The sequence below is a fragment of the Hippoglossus stenolepis genome, chromosome 15 (genome assembly GCF_022539355.2).
Source record: "Hippoglossus stenolepis isolate QCI-W04-F060 chromosome 15, HSTE1.2, whole genome shotgun sequence".
NCBI lineage: Eukaryota > Metazoa > Chordata > Actinopteri > Pleuronectiformes > Pleuronectidae > Hippoglossus > Hippoglossus stenolepis.
The window spans coordinates 88,599-111,326 of NC_061497.1; the positions used below are offsets into that span (position 1 = coordinate 88,599).

The 22,728-nt window shown below is 40.6% G+C and overlaps 1 protein-coding gene across 3 annotated transcripts; it reads right to left on the reverse strand.

Annotated features, from left to right (window-relative positions):
* Window positions 1–79: 79 nt before the first annotated feature.
* On the reverse strand, window positions 80–19,927 carry tiprl (TIP41, TOR signaling pathway regulator-like (S. cerevisiae)). Of its 3 annotated transcripts, none has more exons than XM_035178615.2 (9): window positions 19,781–19,927; window positions 16,413–16,540; window positions 13,746–13,925; window positions 12,905–13,004; window positions 12,617–12,748; window positions 12,315–12,410; window positions 12,098–12,160; window positions 4,630–4,776; window positions 80–1,109 (listed from the first exon to the last, which is right to left on the reverse strand). In XM_035178615.2, the coding sequence occupies exons 1-8, from the start codon at window positions 19,817–19,819 to the stop codon at window positions 4,645–4,647; spliced, it is 870 nt and encodes a 289-aa protein (XP_035034506.1). In that variant the 5' UTR covers window positions 19,820–19,927; the 3' UTR covers window positions 80–1,109; window positions 4,630–4,644. The 3 variants fall into 3 exon arrangements, with proteins under 3 accessions (XP_035034506.1, XP_035034507.1, XP_035034505.1); XM_035178616.1 differs by lacking the exon at window positions 80–1,109 and adding an exon at window positions 4,106–4,124; XM_035178614.1 differs by lacking the exon at window positions 80–1,109 and having other exon boundaries at window positions 4,167–4,776.
* Window positions 19,928–22,728: the final 2,801 nt, after the last annotated feature.

Sequence of the window (22,728 nt, forward strand, 5' to 3'; positions counted from 1 at the left end):
ATCAAGACTTTTTCAGATATCTCCAGGCTAGGGACTATTTTAATAAAGAAATTAAACAATCGGAGGGCAGTGGGCCAAATCTGGTCAATATGTTTATTGATTCTTATGAGACTAGAGACAACAAACATCTTATATCCAAAATATATAACAGGTTACAAAACTCAAAAAATTATTGTACCGTTCAGGTCAAACAAAAATGGGAGATTAACTCTGGCTGAAAATTTCTGAAGGACTGGCATGATATCTGGGAGTGTCAAGCTAGGACTACCAACTCAATGTCGTGGCAAGAATTCTGCTGAAAGAACATTATACAATTTTCTGACTCCAAAACTGAAATTTGTAAAGCAGGGTTCTCAGGGTCAAGATATCTGCTAGAGGCAGTGTGGTAAATCAATGGCGGACCACTTCGGACCATGTCCTTTGGGGCTGACCTTTGATTCAATCATACTGGCAAGAGGATGCAAAAGAAATAAGAAATATCTTTGGAATGGAAGTTGACTGTTATTTTGTCACACTATACTTGGGCAAAATCCCAGATAATTTCAGGACTCACGATGAGTACCTTTACAAAGTACTACTGGTGGCGAGCAAGAAGCTGTAGACAAACCCACCATCAATGGACGATGGGGCCGATAATGTTAATGAAATACACTGCATGGAGAAGTTGACTTTCTCCCTAAGATCTGATCAATACATAAAATACTGGAAAAGTGGACCACATACACAAATTACTAACCCCCCCCCCCCTATTAACAGGGGGAAAAAACCTAGAAACATAAGAGAGAGCAACACGTGAGGGATCACTCTCCCAGGACAAACAGAAGTGCAACAGATGCTGCAAGTAGCAGAGCACATCAATAAAATAACAATATTTACACCATTGATAAGAAAAGGCAGTGTCTAACTAAAATGAAGAGGTTTATCAATGTATTTGTATTTTAAGTATTTGTACAAAAGAAAATGTCCCACAGAGATGAAGGGAGCAATCTAGTTGTATTAAAAATCCATGTTCAGCTGCCACCATAATGACCATCCATGATCACAATCTACCATCCACCATCATGGTCAAGATTCACGTTCACGATGTGGCTGCATCAGCGATCCTGGATCTGTAAACGATAAAGCACAAGGACTCTGGGGAATAAGTCAAGTCAACAATCATATGTATTGATGAGACATTAATGTGATGAAGAGGAAGAGGAGGAAAGAGAGGCTCTGTGTGTAATGTGTCTCTTGATATTCTTGACCTATAGGAGCATATCTGACTATAAGCTTTATCAAAAATATATTTTATATGAGAATCAAAGGTTTCGTTGGAGGCACGGGCAATGTCATCTACAGTAGCTATATCATTAGATAGTGCATTTCTGAGGTATTTAAGTGCAAGCATTATAACTGGAAATCAAATCAAATCAGACTTTATTGTCATTTAACCAGACATACAACAGTAGTGCAGGAAGAATGAAATGGCGGTTCCCTGGGATGACTAAATACGATTTAAAAAACGAAAGGAGATCACACATACAAATACAAAATAAAACACACACATTGTCTCTGAGTCCCATCTATTGTTAATGTAGTGATAAAATATCCATCTTAAAACTAAGATGTTAAATAGTAAAATATACACTGGCTGTAGTGCCCAATTAGTCGCTGTGAGTTAAGTGCAAACTTAGTGCAGAAAGTCACGCGTTGAGCAGCCGAACAGCCTATGGAAGGAAGCTGTTTAGCAGTCTGGGAGTTCTTGTTTTAATCCTCCTGTACCATTTGCCTGATGGTAGCAGTTCAAAAGGTTTATGGGGGCAGTCTCTAAGAATGTTCAGTGCTGTGATCCGGCACCAGCTCTGCAAGAGGTACTTGACAAAGGGTAGGGAGAATCCAATGACCTTCTCAGCGCCCCTCACTATCCTATGCAGGGCCTTTTTGTCCGACTAATTGCAACTGGGATGCCAGGTTGAGATGCAAGATGTCAGCACATTCTCCACCATGCCTCTGTAGCAAGTAGTGACAATTCTGGTTGGAAATAATGTTTGTTTCAGTTTCCTCAGAAAGTGCAGTCTCTGCTGGGCCTTTTTCACAATCAGAGTGGTGTTCTTTGACCAGTTGAGGACTTCAGAGATCTGCACTCGGTGGAACCTGACATCCTTTACTCTCTCTACTATAGAGCCGCTGATGCTGAGAGATGTGTGCTCAGACTGTAACCTCCTGAAGTAGATGATCATGTCCTAAGCCTTGTCGACATTGGGCACCAGGCTATTTTATCTACAGCTCTCGAGATGTTCGACTCCCTTTTTTTACATTGTGTCCTCTTTTCCGTGTACCAGCCCCAGTATTGTGGTATCATCTGCGAACTGGTCGATTAGATTCCCCTTGTGTCTGGCTGCACAGTCGTGTGTAAGCAGTGAAAACAGCAGTGGGCTGTTTATGAGGGATCCAGTGCTCAGCGTGATTAATCTCTGGGGAATTATGGTGTTGAAAGCTGAAAAACTTGCAGGTCATCCAGGTTTTAATGTTCTTACATGCTTGAAGTTTAGTTAGTTGATGACTTTGTTCTGGTTTCATTGATAAGTATAGCTGGGTATCAAACGCATAGCAGGGAAAATTTGCAGTGTTCCCTGATAATGTTTCCTAATAGAAGCATATATAAGGTAAATAAAATTGGGCCGAGCACAGAACCCTGAGGAACCCTGTGATCAAATTTAGTCCGCAAAGATGATTTATCCGTGTCCATGGCGTGGCGGTGAAATTCTATGACTTAGCTTTTTAATTTGCTCCACCTCAAAAAAGGTTCTCCTAGTCATTTACTTTTTCCTAAAGTAGTGGTTGCCAATCCGTCGATCGTGATCTAATGGTCGATCTCGACAGTCTTCACTGTCGATCCCCCGTGGACTTAGTGGCTGAGGTTGTACCGCAGATCAGCTGTGTGTCGGTTGTCTGTTGTTCACATGGACAGTGTGTCCGATACTGGCGGCGGAGCCTGGTTTATCTACTGCATTTCCTTGAATCCAAGTCGGATTATGTACTAAACTTAATACCAGGACACTGCAGTATGAAGACGAGCATCTTCCGGTCTCCAATAACAATCAAAGCCCCGTTAGAACAAATGGATTTAGAAAGTGTACCGCTGGAGTGCCTTTACTTTGAAACGGCTTCAGGAAGTGTCAGAAATACGTTAGTAACATAGACAGATAAACATTGTGGTTCACAGCACAATAAACAGAGAAAATTATCTTTCACCTGAGTTTTAATGTTTATCTGTTGAGTTTATTTATTTATAAATGGTTGCAACACTTTCTGTTTGTGTGTCAAAATAAAAGCACCCCAGCGTTTCTGTTGACCAAATCCATTCTTTTGTTTAAAAAGGTTTTTTATTTAGAAATATTTGCAGGAGCAGGAGATGCACGGCATCATACTGTATAGTAGTGGTATTTATTTAAGTACACAGGACTACTTTAATACAAGGAAAGAGTCATATTTATGGCTATATTCAAGGCAAAACCTATATGTAAAAACCTTGTGCTGCAGGAACAGCTCCTCTGCAGAACAAATAGTTGAACTGAGAAGCTAAATATTGTGAATTGAACAGATGCTGTAAATATGCATTGATATTAATGTGAATATTGTGCATTGAATAGATAAGTTGCATAACTGGCTTTCTTTGTGTACATGTATGACCGTACAGAGCTCTGTGTGTGGCTGGCCTATCAGGGAATGATGTGTGACATTTAACTCGGATGGTACTCGTGCTCGTTAAAGTACATTATCCTTACCGGATACTTATTTTATCCGTGTATTCGGCTCAACCCTAGTTGTAACGTCACTACGCATGCTCCAATCTGCCTCAAACTTGACATGTAAAATGAGAGTCACTACATGAACACACCACAAGGACAATATTTGGCAGCTGAGGCAGAATGGCTGAACAATGCCACCAACTGGAAACTGGAAGTAGTCCCTCTGGTTCAAATTTCTTTGGAATAACCTGAATATATACTCGTTGGTCACTTCTCCACTGTGGCCAGGCGAGGGCCCACTCATATATGCTGGCAAGTCTAGTTATGTTATCAATCTTGTCATCTTAGACTCTTTTTGGTGTGATTTCACAGGTTCATTCAAGAACATTCCTGAAAAGAAAACAAGATTACAGTGCAAGTAAATCAAGCTAGTTATATTTGCACAAACAAAATTTATTTGGCCATATGGTAGACATGATCACATAGATTCTAAAGGTGTTTGACTTGCAAATGGAAACTAAACTATTTCAACTTCGATAAGTCACTGTAGAGAAATAACCATATTTACAGATTTTTTTGGATGCCCGACTTTGTTTCCATTTTCTGCAGTGTCTTACAAATATGTCATGAATACACTAATATTAAAAGTATGGATACAACTATCCTACCAAGCTTTACAGTTTGTCAAATGCTGAAAGTTGACAATGCATGTTGATACACTGAAAAACCAATCAAACTCTCAAAAGTGGCCAAATTTCAAGAGCACATCAACATAATGGTCACATATAAAACAATTCCTCAGATAATTAAAGAGGAGATCAATGGTCATGTTACTGTAAGATTAATGATGTGCTATTTATTCCTGTTTTTAATTACACAACACATCAGTGTGCACCTTATATTGTACTGGTCACTGGAGAACTTCATTAACAGCTGTCTGAGCATGTGGCACGGGAAATTCCAGCTTCTCACACACTGTCAGCTTCAGGGACAAGTGCTGGGCGATCTCATTTGGATCAGTGTACAGTGCAGCAGGAACATTCTGAAAGAGAAAGTAACATTTGTTAGAATGACAACAATGAATAAAGGGCAGGAGCCTTTAATTAATCCTCAAGAATTTAATTGAGATTCTGTTACCAAAGGCATAAATTTGGTAAAGAATGAACGTTTCATTTAAAGTTTAATATATAATTACTGTCAATCACCAAAATAACATTTGCATGCAAATGCTGTACCATAGGTAAGATTTTAGCAAATTTACATTATACGTTTTTTTTATCTTTTTATCTAATTTCCAATACAGATTCGGCAAATATTGGTAATGTAGGAAGTCTTTATGTTGTGATGAGGGCCAAGGGTTTTTACAGACAGACCTTATTATAGAAAACTGCGACCAAACAACCATACATGCACTTAGTAGCCTATTTTTTAAGGCCAATACAACAGCTAAACTACATTATCAACCATAACAAAGATGAAAATGGTCTGCTCTGATTGCCACCATCAGAGAGATATTGATAGCTTTGTGTTTATTATTAAGATTGATGTTTACAGTGGTGTTGAACTGGGGTCTATACTAACAGGAAATATTTTTGTTATATGGCTATATGTTAAATGAACTTAACTTCTGTTGAAGCAGAATTTGTGGTTATAGAGATAACTTTAAGTTTCAGTCTGACACCCACTCCAAATGTCCACCATCAAGGTCTTGCAGACTTTGAGAATTGTTCCCAGTTAGTCCACGAGAGGTTCTAGGGCTGTTTAACTGTAAAATCATCCCATGCGATGAATCTCTTGCAGATTTCTGAGCCTTTTATGCACACTTTGCATAATTCTGCAAACTTTGCCAAGGGGAATTGCCCATTGTTCAACGCGTTGTTACATGGCTATACAAACCAAACGGCAGCCTAACAATCAGACAGACAGACAAACAAAAACAACAGTGTGGGCCTTAGGAACAGACTACATATACATGTAGCATTTCTTTGGTTCACTTCCTCTTTCATATGTGCAAGCATATGAAGCACCGTTCACAAATTAGAGAACGCCGTCTCTCAGTGGTACTACGCAGGCGCATGGAGCGTTCTACAACCCCAGTGTTGTCCGTTTGTGTGTACTCTTTCTCTCCAGGATCCGCACCTCATGCTTCTTGTTCCGCGGGTGAGTGGATTAACACCTAACATCATCAGGACCTGGAGCATATAAACCAAGTATGCTCTTTGGCCCTTTTCTCTGGCCATTTGACAGCTGGTGTGCTGTGTGTGCATGTGTGTGCTTTTTAGAAGGATCTGTCTGTTAGTCCAGGGTGGTGTCAGGGCCAGTGAGTATTTAACTTAACAGTCTGATTGCTGTTGGATAGAAGCTGTTCCTCAGTTTGGACATCCTGCATTTAACTATTCTGTACCTTCTGTCAGGGGTGTGAACAGTCCATGTTGGGGGTGGTCGGAGTCCTTAACATAACAGATGTCCTGACGATCCTCTCAGCGGTCTTGACCACTCTCTGCAGGCGCTTGCGGCCCATCGCAGTGGTGCTCCCATACCACACGGTGATGCCTGCTGGTCAAGGTGCTCTCAATGATGCAGCTGTAGAAGTTACTGAGGATCTTTGGTGACATGACAAATTTCCTCAGCCTCCTCAGGAAGTACAGCCGCTTGTTGTGCTTTCTTGACCAGCTGGGTGGTGTTTAGAGTTCAAGTGAGGTCATCACTGATATAGACGTCCAGGAATTTGAAGCTGCTCACCCTCTCCACCTCCAGCCCACGGATGATCAGCGGCTAATGAGTTCTCCTTTCTCATGTCTACAATCATTTCCTTGGTCTTGTCTGTGTTGAGGGTGAGATTGTTCTACTCACATTTTTCTTGCCACCTAACACCGATATGCTGTTTCGACACCGCCAATAATAAGGCCAATGACTGTGGGGTCATTTGCAAATTTCAGGATGGTATTCAGAATCAGAATCGGAATAAGAAATACTTAATTGATCCCAGGGGGAAATTGTGTTTGTTACAATTGCTCAATGCAAGAGTAGAAATATAAGCATATAAAATAAAATATGAAATATATACAATATGTGCGTTCTGTACATTAAGTATTTAGTGCAAGCATTGATATGTGCGGCTATTGCTGGCAATGTAATGAGTCCAGTCTGTTGACTCAGACTGTCTGACAACTTAGACAGCATCCTCCTGTCTGACACCGCCGTCAGAGAGTCGAGCTCCACCCTCACAGCGTCACTGGCCTTGCGGATCAGTTTGTTGAGTCTGTTGGCGTCCGCAACCCTCAGTCTGCTGCCCCAGCACACAACAGCAAACAGGAGAGCACTGGCCACCACAGCCTCATAAAACATCTTCAGCATAGTCCGGCAAATGTTGAAGGACTTCAGTCTCTGGCCCTTCTTGTAGAGGGCATCAGTGTTCTTAGCCCAGTCCAGCTTACGGTCTATGAACACTCCCAGGTCTTTATACTCCTCCACAATGTCCACGCTTACCCCCTGGATGTAAACAGGGGTCATACCGTGTCCTGACCCTCCTCAGAACCACAACCAGCTCCTTTGTCAAGCTGCAGGTGGTTCTGCTCACACCATGTGACAAAGCTACCCACCACAGCCCTGTATTCAGCATCCTCACCCTTGCTGATACATCCAGCTATTGCAGAGTCATCAGAAAACTTCTGGATATGGCAGGACTCTGTCTGGTAGCTGAAGTCCGTGGTTTAGAGGGTGAAGAGGAAGGGAGAGAGGACCGTCCCCTGTGGGGCCCCGGTGTTGCCGACCACTGTCAGACACACAGTGCTGCAAGCGCACATACTGTGGTCTGCCAGTCGGGTAGTTCACAATCCAGGACAAAACAGGGGCAACCACCTGCATTGCTGTGAGTTTCTCGCCCAGTAGAGCTGGCCTGATGGTGTTGAAAGCACTGGAGAAGTCAAAAAACCCTCACAGTGCTAGCCGGCTTGTCCAGGTGGGCGTAGACTCGATTCAGCAGGTATATTATGGCCTGACCATGGGCCTGAGCTGCTCCAGGATGAGCCTCTCCAGGGTCTTCATGATGTGGGACATCAGCGCCACCGGCCTGTAGACTTTGGAGCCACTATTTGTGAGAGGTGATGTAGTCGTATGTTAACAGTGTGCAGAGCATGGGGCTGAGAACACATCCTTGCAGGGTACCAGTGTTCATCACAAGGCTATTTGATGCTGTTTTTCCAATTTTGGTAATTCTCCTCAGGGCTTTGTGTACATCAGCTGGTGATTTATCTGGGTGTGTGAGTGCCTTCCCTGTATGTTGCTGCTGGAGGTCTCGAAGCGGGCGTAGAATTGGTTGAACTGTAAAGGCAGGGTTATGGTGGAGTTGGTGATCTCTGTGGTGGCGCTTTTAGAATCTGTGATGTGTTGCAGGCCCAGCCACATCTGCCCGGCATCAGAGTAGAAGCTCACCAGTTTTTCCCTGTTCTCCTTTTTAGCCTCTTTGATCGTTTTCCTCAGTCTGTACTTTGCTGTTTTGTACACTATCTCATTTGAACGGGCTTGCAGCATGTGATGTACCTGACTGTTCATTCAGGGCTTCTGGTTTGGAAACTTCCTAACTTGTACGGTGGGCACAATGTTGTCAACACAGGTTCTAATGTATCAAGTCACACATTCAGCACACTCCTGTTGTTGTTGATGGAAGAATCCTCCAGTGTGGCGGAGCTTTAAACACATACCTGTATGTCGGTGAGAAACAGTCCTACATGATGCTCTCAGTTTCTGAAGACCAGAGTTTAACTTGTTTAATCACCGGGTTTGTTGTTTGAGTCTTTGTCTGTAGGCTGGTTACAGGAACAGGGAAATGTGGTCGGGGGCAGCTATGTATGCATTACAGATGTTGCGTTTACATGCTGGAAGTATTTCGGGAGCACAGTCCGTAGGTTGCAGTGGTTGAAGTCTCCCACGCAAATCAACACAGCATCAGGGTGAGCCATTTTCTGCGCACTGATGCAGCATGGAGTTTTCTAATGGTGGTGTGTGTGTGTTTGGCCATGGTGAACGGAGTGAGTCTGTCACTGCACAGCGGATTCCGGTACTTTGGTTGACAGCCAGGTCTCCGTGAAAATTAAGGCACAGCAGTCCCTAATTTCCTGTTGTCCTGTAATCCTGGCTCTCAGCTTGTCAAGTTTGTTCTCCAGTGACCGGACATTAGCTAGCAGGAGGCCGGATTGTGGCATCTGCTCCCAGGGTATAAATGTGACCGACCCACCACGTTTTCCCCTGGTATGAATGCGGATGGGCCAGAGGATGTGCACCTAACCCTCTTCTGTTGGAAAGTCAGGAGAGGAAGGGAAAGCAAGAATTTAAGCTCCAGTAGAGGCAGACACGGCCATTAAATGCACAAATTGGAGTTCCAGAAGGGTGAGGACTCTTCTGTTGATAAAATGCAGTTTGTGGGTTCTGGAACAATTTTCCGACCCAAGTAAGAACATTCATTTAGTTCCCATGTTATGTGTGTGAGGTTATACTGTGAGTGCATTTGAGCATATTGTTAATGCTCTAAATTGGCCAGCTGATGTAGGGCCATTTTGTTGCGATGTAAGCTGATAGGTAAAGTTCAGGCGGCTTGCTCCTTTCTTTCAGTGGAAGACTGAAGACTGGTGCTGTCCTGTGTTTGTATGAGTTGGTGCCCTAGGTGTATCAGCAGCATTTCCACTGCCTTCAGAAAACATACTTCTTTTCGACCAGTAGTGTGCTGGAAGTAAAGTTGATGTTTTTACACATGCGACAATGCTTGACTGACAAGCACTTGGAGTTGATTCCAAATGTTGAATATATATTTTGTAGCTATTCATGGGAATTCTCAATATGCTGTCCAGAGAGGTGTCGATGCAAGTGAAGGAGGCCATCATTCGGCTGTAAAAATAAACCAAACCTATCTGACAGATAGCAAAGACTTCAGGAGAATGACTGCAACAACAAAAGGCCTGGAAGAGTGCAGAATTCTTTCCTTGGTGAAAAAATAACCCTTCACAACATCTAGAAAAGTTAAGAACACTCAAGGAGATAGGTGTATCATTGTCATGTTCTACAATACAGACACGCCTTCATAAATGTAACTACAGAGGGTTCACCACAAGGTGCAAACCACTGTGAACACTCAACACAATCTAAAAATGTTGGGTTCTGGAAGATTCTTTGGACAGATTACACCAGGATTAACTTGTAACAAAACAATGGGAAGAGAAAAGAATGGATAAAGAAAAGAACCGTCAAATATGGTGGAGGCAGAGTCATGGCATGTGCACTTCACTCAGAGAGCAATACAAAAGGCCAAGCTTGGGAGATAGAAAGGATGTATAGGTTTGTCTGCTCGACAACAAGCCTTAATAAAGTAACTGACTGGATTTTAATAAGTAGTGGGCTTGTGGAAAGCACTGGTTATTTTTCATTTTGTTGGCCTGGTGGTGGTTCGAGGCCTGGACTATTATAGGGAAACACTGTCTTGCAACATTTGACTGCGCAGATTTTAATAGAAATTTCCCTTGACCCTTTCCTCAGCGATTAGACTCTTGACTAAAAGAATAGTGTACAATATTACAATGTGGGACCAGCTGAAATGTTGGTGGGGCCAACTAAGCCTCTGTGACGTTTGATGTTATGTTTGTGTGCTATCATAAAAAAAACCTTTTACAATCAAGTTTGTATGTCTTTCAATTTTGAATGCTGTAAACTCTTTGTGATTCTGAACAAGACGCCCCCATCCCCTGTTGCCGGGTCAACATGGTCTGAATTCATGGTATTGCTGGTGAAGGGTCGAACATTGTTTCAGGTGGTCACTGTAATCTTTGTCAGATCTTTCCACCATGTTGCATATTTTAATCCCACTTTGCACCTGGAATTGTTGTTGTGGCTGGTGATTGTACTGTGATGAAGCCATAAATCAAATCCTTTGTAGAGTGTGGAACAAATTACATTTTTACACAAAAATATTTAAGTCAGTGTTTCATGCTGAAACACCTGAACCTGAAATGCAGAAGTACGTGCATGGTTTGATGCAGAGAGCTGTTGGTTTAGTTCTCATCCTGTAACTTAAGTATGGAAGATGACTGGAGTGTCAGTAACAAAGCAAGGAGTCTGGACAAGAGATTGAATGAAATTAGCTGCCTGTGAACATGAGACAAAAAACGCTCACAGCATCTGTTACGGCCCTCTGCGTTTTTCTTATCACCGAGTAAGATGTGGGGGAGTTTCTCTTATTTCCCCACAGGTGAAGCACTCCTCCAACCTATGCACCTCCAGGGAATTCCTCCTGACGCACCGCCCTGCATCGCCCACAGGCCAATTACGCACTGACCAATCCGGCTCTCTTGTCCTCGTGGGCAAGAGGACAAGAAGCCCTGTGTGATGTTGCCAGGGGCAGCTGAGATTTAACATGATCTGTCTTCCTCGTGCCTCTTGACTTCGTATGTTAACTTATGTGTGCATATTAAGTATTGATTTGCTCTGGAAATTTAGTGAATGTTACCTTGTGAGGCACTCGTTCAGGGATTAAGGGTTTGTTTTGTTGGGCTATAGTTTAGTTTGTTATTTTCCTAATTTCATTGTACACTTCACCTAGACTCCTTTTGTTAGTTCATTAAGCCTTATGGATGGCGGCCTGAATGTATTTTGTCACTTATATGAAGGATAGTTTAGTTTAATTAGCAGACAGTTTTTCTTTTGTGAAACTATCAGTCAGGGGAGTAGGGCCAGCGTTAAGAAAGAGGGTTTGTCTTTTTTTTTTTATGATTTGGCATCACCCTCCGCCCCTAACCCTTTGTGTCTTAAATTTGTTCAATGTTCACCTTTTGTTTATGTAAATTATTTAGCATTGCCAGACACCATCGGCGCTGTGTTGCTTCCCTTCCTCCTAGACAAAAACTGGGTTGTAACAGCATCCAATTGGAAGGGATTACAGGTCATCAACCTGAAGTCAGTGGATGAATGGAAAAGGATCGAGGATGACATTCAAATTTAACACCAGAAAACATCTTTAAACATAGAAAGGGGTTGCAATCTCCCCACGTATAAAAACATCAAAAAAGTGATAAAAAAACAATACATACAAAATTACAATAGTAAGTCACTTTCATGAAGACTGAGCAAACAACTGCATCTGCTAATGGAGACCATGAGAGGTCACTGTCCTGGAAAAATCGGGGGGAGAGGACAGTACTGGATTCAAAGCAGATTATCTCATTAAACTACTATTCCTGAGGACCTGAATTAACTTAAATGCCCGAAAACACCATTTATTTACAAACCTATCTTACAAACCATGAGCAGAGGTCTGATCACAGCTCAGGAGATTCATGCTCTGTAGCTGTGCCTTATACCTTGTCATAAGAACTCACCTTGAGTTCCGCTATTTTGCTTTCTCTGGTGCTGAACTCTCGTAGCATGTAATTCTTTCCAGCCTGAAAACAGAAAAGGGATAATTATCATTCATTACTCATTCAAGCTTTTATCATAGTTAGTATGGTATAACTTCTGCCACATTTTCAATGTTATTAATAGCTTATTATGAAACACTGTATTGAACTTTATCCTGGCTAAAGGAAACGAACTTGCCTCATGATACAGTCGCGTGTCATTTATTCTTATCAGCACTCCATCCACACGTAGGAAGAAACGCAGCAACAGGAAGAAACTGGTGGGCATCACCCTCTGCATCATCAAGACACACAGATTTCAGAGTGAATTTGCATAACTGTGTGAGTGTGTTCCCTACAAAAAAGAGGTGGACTCTAAGTGAAAAGGCCCTGAATAAATGAAAGCTAAAAAGATTACTGCATTAGTAATAAGCTTTTATTAAATCAAGTAAATGCTTAACTCAAATGTGTTTTCCTCTTAAATCTTATAACACCACTCACAATTTTTACACTGATCATTGACACTCCGTGGTCATGCAGCTCATCCTCAAACAGCAGCACGTCTTCAAAGAACATGATCTGTTCCCGAGCCTTCAGCTTCTCCATATCGATACGCTCTGCTGTCTCAGTCACCTTCAGAGGAGCAACAGGTACAAATTTAACGCAGACAAAAGCAGAGCTGCGTAAAGACAGAAAATCCCACTTCATATTTCTGAGCCTTAATAATAAACATAACAAAAGTTGTTGCGAGTTTTGTGTTAGATTCCATTAATGAAAATGACCCCATACCTTTATCTGCATATCTTCTCCCATTAGAGTGCCTCTGTAGTCTGTGGTGTATGTCCAGTCGTAAGGTTTCACCACCTCTTTTGAGTGTTCAGAATCAGCTCTGGAATGAGATGACACAGATTCATGTTAACATTGCAGATGAGATACTTGGAATTAGCTGCTTTACTTATTTTTTCAACAAAAAGTTAATTCTGACAGCGTCCCTGCATGTGATGTCCTATTTTCTCAGTGTATGGGTGACAAGAGATTGACACTGTTCAACTCATGTTGTCCTATTATTTATTATGTATTGACCTCAGACATGTGAATCATAACTCCAATAGTAGAACTAATCTCTTATTATTGAACATGCACCTCATATAGCCAATCACTCAGTGGAGCAAACAGTGATATTTTTCTCAATGTTTTTCTTTTCTGCCTGTTTTGGCACGACAGGGTAGAAAACATTCAACTATTTGGATTTAGTGTATGTTCCTCTTTAACTCTGATTGCTAACAATACATGTCTCTGAAGGCCCATTAGTGGCAGATATGGCAGAACCTCAAATATAATTGTTTGTGGAGAGACTGACATTCATTCAGAGGGAGGGGTACTTCGAGTTTTGCTTAATTGTGCCAACAAAAAATATCCTAATATCAAACCGTCTGTACTGAAACTCTGTTACACTGTCTAGTTTGAGCCAATAATTTTTTCCATTTTCTATCATTTGTCATTTTAAAGAAGTATGGTTGTTCTTTGGTTCTCAATGTTTGAATGGTTGGCCACATTTTCACATGTCAAATGTTAACAAAGCAAATATTAAGCTACTTTCTTTTGTATCACATTGCCATGCTCATCTTGCCTGCTTTCCTGCCATTCTTGAGCACAGGCCACCTTGACAGCATCCTCCATGTTGTTTACTCTCCTAAGGGCATCAATGGCATTGAATCCAATGCCGTAGCCATCTATGTGTTGGATACGTAAGAAGTTGTCCCCAAACAGCATCTCTGGAAGGGAAGGCATGTTCATCTCTCCTGCTAACCTGGGAAGGCAAACAGAAAACAACTGTTCTCGCTACTACAAACACTTATCAACAATAACACCTGTACTTCAGTTCAGGATTGAATCATACAAGTCACAAGGTTTGATACAATTTTTGTAATTTAATTTATATTTTCTCAACAATCATTTCTCTTTGTGTCAATAATCTTATTCTCTGCACAACCAAAATAGTAAAACATTTCAGCTTATGTTTGGCTATTTATAGCTACACTACATGTCAGTACAGGTGGTAAAATGTGTAATATCTGTAATATATATACATTTTTTTCACTTTCCCCTGCATTAGGCTGTGGGAGTGCTGTAACTGAAAAAAGTTTCCATCCTGAGAATACAGAAACCATGAGAAATTAACCAAGTGCTGTGCTATGGAGAAGTTAGCCTATATTCTGAACTGTGAAACATTTGATATAGATTGGAGCTTCTTTATTCAACTAATAAGGAATATTCATTAATTGGATATGACACTTAGTGATGATAATGGCATTACATGAAAGAACCAACACCCTACTGACTTTATGCTGACAGCCTGATAAGCACATACACAAAGAAAGGGGACTCCCTTTTAAAACACGATGGATGAGATGGGGAGGGAGTGGAGAACGGAAAGATCTATTGGAAAGAGCTGTGGGAGATGGAGACATTCAGACCGAGCTTCACCATTAAGGCCGACTAGACCTTGTGCTATGGTCGGCCTCACTTCAGCTCATTTATATCATCAAACTTACTGTACCCTTTGAGGATGCAGTGGAGAGGCCTGCGAGTGCAAAAAACTGTGGTACACTGAACTTGCGGTCGACGTGGCGGGAAAGCAAAAGTCTGACTAGTCTATGTTGGCTGCAGAGGGTTTGTAGTCACATCAACTCCTGGAGATGGGAGTGCGAGGAAAGGCCCACCGGCAAGCGGTTAAAGACCTCTCTAGATCTGCTGAGAAGGGCAGTCAGTAGCACTGGATGAAGAGAAAGGACTCCACCTGGGCCTCAAATGAGTAGATGGCACCGAGGGGGTGAGCCCTGAAAGCAAGTTCTCTTTGTTGAACCCTCTTTAGACATTGTGGGCGTATAAGCGAAATGTTGGGAAAGGAGGTTACACACTTGATGACCCAATGAGGCACCATCACTCACTTGACCATCCCGCAGAGTCCAAGAAGCAGTTGTCACGAAGACAAGCAAGGGATCTTAACATCTAGTCCTACATAAAACCTTACACCATTTTAGAGAAACACAACAAAAAGAAAACTGATTCAAATTTTTTCCAAAACCTTTCCCTGCCGCTAAAAAAAATCCTATCGGAAACACTGTACTGTGATGATTAGGTTAATACTGTCCAGCATTAACCACAGTCAGCAAGTCTCCAAGATGCAGGGGCAGCAAGCGCAGCATTTGTTTTGTGTTGTAAAAACATGGTGGAAGGAGTGGCAGGCAGGCAGGGATGTAACAGAAGGAGAACTCTTAGTAATCTCTGGCCATAGCTGACAAATGTGAACATCCACTGTTGCCAAATTCTTCTTAAGAATGGCTGGTGAATGAGGCCAATTACTGTGTTATAGTGCTAGCCTGTTAATGGTTTAAAACAGTCTTTATTTATATAGCACTATTCTAGTTTTGATGACCACTCAAAGCCACCCATTCATACGGTGTTTCTATGTGGAGCACTTTCTCTATCACAAATCACTCATACACTGCCGGTAAAACCATCAGCGGTAATCTTGCTCAAGGACACTTCGGCATGAAACAGGGGAGACAGGAATCGAGCTGCCGATCTTGTGGTTAGTGGACAACAGGCTCTATCTCCTGAGCCACACAGCCTATGCAATCATATAACTGAAAAAAGATGTGATTTAATAAAGAATGTGGGGGGTATTCAGCACTGTTAATCTCTCATTAGAATTACACTTACTACGAATCACTATGATCCTCAAAGCTACATTTATCAGATCTATACTCAGTGTTCACTGTTATAAACAGACATACTGTACATGCATGAAAAAATGTCACTCTTAAGTCAATATGACCTTTCCACCCAATCGTGCTAACCGTGACAACCTTTCTGTCAAATACCTGGGTTGATTTTTGTTACACATGATATTCCCACACATGCTCCTTGATATATTTTACAACTCAAATGCATCTATTTGCAAGTGAAACAGTCTAAACACTTTTCTATTATTATTTTTGATGAGTTAAAAAAACTCAAACAGTTTTTTGTATTTTGTCATTATGGGATATTGAGAGTATATGGATGTGTAAAAATTACAATTTGATCAATTTAAAAATAAATCAAAAATAACAAAGTGAGCAAAAGGTAAAAGTGCTTGGAAAATGTCTGAAGCCACTGTACTTAGGCAGCATAACTCAAGACAAGGCAGAACCCAGCAGAGCTTATCAAGTAAAATTTAGAAAAAAAGTACAAATACTGAATAAATACTAAATTCTAAAATAATACGAATAAAGCATGGGGAACATCTTACCTTTCGATGTCTTTGGATTTCATAATGTGATTTTTGGCAGCAGTCACTTTCCATTGTCCAAAGGTAAAGTTCTGCTTACTGCTCTTGAAACCATGAGACATCATCGTGGACAGAGTGGCCAGCATTGACTACAAGAGAGATCATCAGCAGATTTTTCAAACAGACTGGACTGACAAAGGGCATAATCAGATTTGATATTCATAGTCAGGCTTGATTTATGTTTTGTTTGTCAGTTTTTGAGTTTGTGCTGCATTACAAACTCTTATTAATGAATGTCATGCTGTTCTGCTCATTTCTCATTCCCTCTTGCAAATATATGTTTAACATATACACTGCTCGAAACAATTAAGGGAACACTTGAATCACACATAGGATCTCAATAAACTATAAATAAATATTCATGTTGATAATCTTTCATCTCTCAGACCGAAATTAAAATGTGGTAATTTGAAATCACAGGCTAATCAAACTTGTGTTACCAGTAGTAACAAGGACACTAGCAGAACACACAACTAGAGAAGAGTCCGTCAGGAAGGATAAGGAGATAGCAATTGTATTTGGCCACCACAACCCCCAAAAAGGGGGGTTGCTTTTGCGTCTCCATTGCACCTGTTGTCACTTTCATTTCAGATTGATAACCCTGAAGTTGAACTGACTATACTGTGACCATTAAGTGTTCCCTTGATATTTTTGAGCAGTGTACAAGAGGCTGTCTGCTAGTAATCAACAAGATAGGAGGTACGAAGAAAACACATAGAAATACAAAAAGATAAAGCAGCTTACATTAACACACTAATATATATATATTTCATATATCAAATTGCTCCCAAAATACAGGCTCTCTTGTGGTGCCAAATCTGTAAGAGTAGAATGGGAGGTAGAGTCTTCAGCTACCAGGTTCCTCTCCTGTGGAACCAGCTCCCAATCTGGGTTCAGGAGGCAGACACCATCTGTACATATAAGATTAAACTTAAAACGTTCCTCTTTGATAAAACCTAAAGTTAGGGCTGGATCAGGTGAGTCCTGAACCATCCCTTAGTTATGCTGCTATAGGTCTCGACTGCTGGGGGAATTCCCATCATGCAATGAGCACTTCTCCCCTTCTCTCGGTCTCATTAACTATGTGTTTTATATTTCCTCCCATATTTGCTCTCTCTTTCTCTCTCTCTTTGCAGGTATCTCTGGCTCCGGAGCTGCAGGATAACAACAATTATTAGTATGATTATTAACAGTAATACTTATTAATTAGTTATTATAGGAATTGTTACTGCTATCATTAATAACATCTTTACACTCTTATTGTTTTCATTACAACTAGTCAGAGCTGAAACCTGATGGTGCACAAGTGTTCCTGGTCTCTCTCTCCTCTCTCTCACCCTCTCCTCCCCCCTATCTCTCTCTCCTCTTTTCCACCCACCTCTCCCTCATTTCTCCCTGCTCACCCCAACCGGTCGAGGCAGATGGCCGCCCACATTGAGTCTGGTTCTCTTAGAGGTTTCTTCCTGTTAATGAGGGAGTGTTTTCTCTCCACAGTCGCCAAAGTGCTTCTCTTTATGGGAACTGTTGGGTTTCTCTATAATTTTCAAGGTCTCGACCTTCTATGTAAAGTGCCTTGAGATAATGTATAATATGATTTGGCTATATACAAATCAAATTTAATTATGTTGAATTAACACCAACTTACACTACACTAACTAGTGAACACAATATAGTTTACTGCTCATTACTATATCAGTTTAAATGCTGAAGGAACATAACCCTCATGTCTTGTGAAATAAGAAATTTTAATCATCTACAAATTGACAGTTTTACCATCAATAGCGTGCTGTCAGTGACGGCAAGTTAAGCAGAGGTTTACTTGTTTAATTTTAAAATAGATAACCGAACCGATATCGCTCCTTACATCTGATCCCAGAACACCATGTGTCTCATTAAATGGTAAATGGTCTGTATTTATATAGCGCTTTTCTAGTCTTAATGACCACGCAAAGTGCTTTACAGAATAGTTTTACATTCACACACACATTTTTGATACAGTGGATCAATAATCTGCCTTCAATTCACTACCTCATGTCTGCATCACCACTTTCCCGTCTGCTGTTTTTTCATAAAACCAGCAGTGTTATTTCTCCTTGTGCAAAAAAATGCATGTACAGCTTTCATATAAATTTTACACACTGTTTGAAAATGAGGCCTCAGGTATCTTGTGCATAATATTACAGAAGGGGTTTAAGGTTAGACCGAAATATGTTACAGACGTTTTGTAGATAGTTTGTTTGTGTGGGTACTGGGTAATGAGGGAGGGAGAGGACGCGTGACATGAGAATAGTGACTGGAGCAGATTGCACTTCTTTCACGAACTGTATTTCAAAAAGGTAATGGCAGTAGCAAGCAAGGCGAAAACTTAAGAATACATTTTTTAATAAGTACTTAACTAAACAGTATATATGTTTAAAAAAAACCTATTTTCAATGATTTTAATCAAACGTAGAACATTTTTGTCTGTAGCTCTGTTGCTAGGCGATAGCTGTAAGGGCAGGACAAGCTGGTGATCCCATAAGAAGACCAGACCGTTTTTGTTGGGCAGATGCAGTCTATGCGGCCGATGAAGGATGTCGGCTGCATAGACTGGGTCTTCCGAAGAATGTGGCCCCTGAATTGAGACACAGCTTTAGAAGTTAGCAATTTAGCTGTGAACTAGCAGTGAAATGTGCAGTTCAGGCTGTTTTCTCAGTTGATAAATGTTACTACACCTCAAAACCCAGTATTCTCAATACTCTCGTCCACCATCAACAACTGCTGTCAAATTGAACTATGACAACAGAAGGACCAGTTTCAGTATGATCAACTCATTAACTCACTACTGCTATCTTTCAACCCATCTCACTTTTGTGAGACACCCGTCAGTAACACTGCTCTCAGATGCACTGGTCAACCTCACCTCACAATTACGAAATATCACCGAGGGTGGGTTCTATTTTTATTACATTTGGAAAATTGCAAAACTTTAGCTACTTAGTTACCTTTAATCCAGCAAATATAAAATTTGACCATAATCAAAGTTTCGAATAGCTTTGCTGCTGGTTTTAACCATAACCCATGCGTATATCGTTGTACTAATGCAACCATTTAACCATTAGAAGCGACTGGAAATGTATCTCCACTTGTGCACGAAGGGAAGTGATGTGTATGAACGTTTTCATGTGCATCAAACTTTACTTTGTCCCCGGATTGTACCGCTGATGTACAGTCACCGCTCCGCTTCACTGCACATCATCACATTAAACACAGTCGTTAATGTTAGGAGAAAAATGAAGACTGCACAACTGTGTGCTGCAACATAGATATACAGAAATAAAGCAGTTTACCTCGGTATTGTTGTCAATTGTTTCATACATCCATGTCATGGAGGTTACTTGGTCCGCCCGAGAAAAACGTCCGGTCGTTATGGAAACGCTCGCTCTATGGTTCCGCCACTTCCTCTGTATCAGTTGCTGCAGACCTTGGGTGCCTTAGGAAAGTCCAAATAACTTTCCTAACCAATATTCCTTGACTCCGATGGAAAACGTCACGATGTCAAGTGAAAATGTGAAGGAGAAGCCGTGAGGAGTTACGAAAGGCTTTTTTAAAAAGAAGATACAAACGAACATTTTCAAATAATGTAATAATGTGAAAAATTTAGGTGGAGAGAAAAATGATTGTGCCTGTTTCAAAATCGCGTGATTGAAATTACTTTTATATTTCTATTAAAGGTGAAGTGTGTAGAATTGCATCAAACTGAGTGCTCCTCCCTCCCTCCTGTAGAGCCAGAGAGCCCCCTCCTTTTTTTAATATACAGTCTATGTTCTGAGTTTTAGACCTACGCATGTGCCACCGTTTATACATGAGCCAACATTGTGTGTGTGTATATGTATAATCTAATATAATGAAAACATAAAATATATTATACATATATATAGTTTGTTTCCTTGTCTTCTATAAAAAGTTTGTGGATATTGATTATTCACTAACATAAACATTTATTAAGTAATAACAGTCATACAGTATGCCTTCATAATACCTCATGTATATAAAGTATCCTGTGACATCTTTCCATATTTATTGAAGCATCTTTGCACTCTGCATAAACCATTGCACTATTTCCTCATTTCATTCTCATTGTTGTTGTGTTTTTTATGTTCATATATGTATACTTTAGTATATATATTTAAATTCAGATTTTAAATGTATATAGTAGTTAAATGTTTATCTTAAACTGTTCTGCTTTGTTGTCCTTGCTTTTTTTGTATATTTGTCTATTTCTGTGTATGTACATTGAGAGCAACGGAAAAAACGGAGTCAAATTCCTTGTATGTGTCCGCATACATGGCCAATAAAGCTGATTCTGATAATAAACAAATCTAAAACAGCCGTATGCCTACATAATAAATATATATCTAAATCAACCATATGCCTACATAATAAACAAATCTAAAACAGCCGTACGCCTACAAACACACATACGCCGATATGAACACTATATATATAGTTTTTTAACTTTATACTGATTTTGTGTAATTTTTAAAGGAAACATACACTTTAAGAGCTTTTGTTTGACCTTTATTTGGGCTCACAGCCATGAAAATATGAGTGGAGATACAAAGTGCTGCTTAAAGCTGTTCACTGATATGATACCAGTGTATTTATTTATCTATCATAGAGTGCTGAAATACATTTTCAGCCCTAATGACATGAATACAGGTACTAGATGTTCAGTTTCCTTCTATTAGTGGCATGGCGTTGTAAGACACTTCATAAGCTTGTATTAATACAGTTTAATTTAGTTTGTTAGTTTTTGTGTAGATTAGGAAATGCTCAAGTTGCAAAAATATTTTTTTATTCTATGGTTGTTAATGGCTATACATGTTTATTGGTGGATTAACCATGACATAAACCAATATTACATGAAAGGGCACTTTATTATTGTACCTGTACAATTGTACACCTCCTGCATACATGCACCAAGACATATATGCTGCATCTACTCCATCCTCGGGCTGGTACCCTTATTGCCTGGTAACCTTATTGTTTTAATTGTATGTTAGAGAAAAATACAATATCTTACTAAAGTTTGGGAACCCTTGGTTGTATCATCATTTTTTTAACTGTTATTTTACACGGCTGCACGATATTAGGAAAACATGCGAAATGCGACAGAAAAACCTATCAATGTAGTAATGCAAAAACATTCAAAAAAGCAATTTTAAACCACATTGAACAAGATGAGGGACAATGAGTTAGGGGGAAACGGGTGCCGAATTCTAAGATAATTAAAAGTTTGGGTGAGGTGCACAATGAAATAAAGAAAATAACAAGCTAAATTATATCCCAATAAAAACTCATGGGGTCACAGAACGAGTGCCTCGCCAGTTAACATTCATCAAATTCTAAAGAGTAAATCAATACCCGTTAACAACCACACCATCGAGTTAACATTTGAAGACGAGGTGTTTCATTGGTAGCTGGCGAAATTAGAGGAGGAGCCAGCTAGAACTGGGGAATACTGGATTCTAAAGCCAGTGGGCGGTGCATGGCGGCATCAAGGAGGAATCCCCTCGAGGTGCATATGGTGGAGGAGTGGTTAACCTGAGGAAGAACGTTAATTATGTATTGTAACTCCAGATTCTATGAGTCTAGCCGCAGCCCTTTAAGGCTATCTCTAGAACACTGAAAAAACTTAGTAGTCCATGCCCACCCATTGTGGGCCTCGGTCTCACCTTTAGTATAAATTGGGCTGAGACTGGACAATCAGCCCCCAAAACAGCTTTTTCTTCAGTCATTGACGGAACCAATGAGGCACAAATCTTAAACTTAACGTTCTATGTCGTATAGGCTTTGCCCTTTAAGGCTATCGCTAGTGGGTTAAAGGCGAAGCACAATGTAGTTCATGCCTCACTGGGTTTGTACAGTACCACAAGCACAAACACACCTACTTCACTATCCAAATTATTTATCCCAACCCATGTGTAATGACACGTCATAAAGCCCCATATCTGCCGGCATGACACAGCATAGTAGAATATGTAATAATTCTCTATGATGGGATGAGGGCTGGGAACAAACAAGACCTACTGCTGTGAGAAGTGGTAGACGAATGTTACACACTGTAACAGTCCAGCAAGGACAGAGTAGGAAAAGCAGCTTTCCACAGACCGACAGGCAGGAGAAGAGCACACGAAATCCAATATCAATCACTCAGACAAAACACTCAGTACAGAGTGAGTGATGGAAAACATCCCGCAGATAAAAATAGATGAAAGAGCAGGGGGAAGACCCG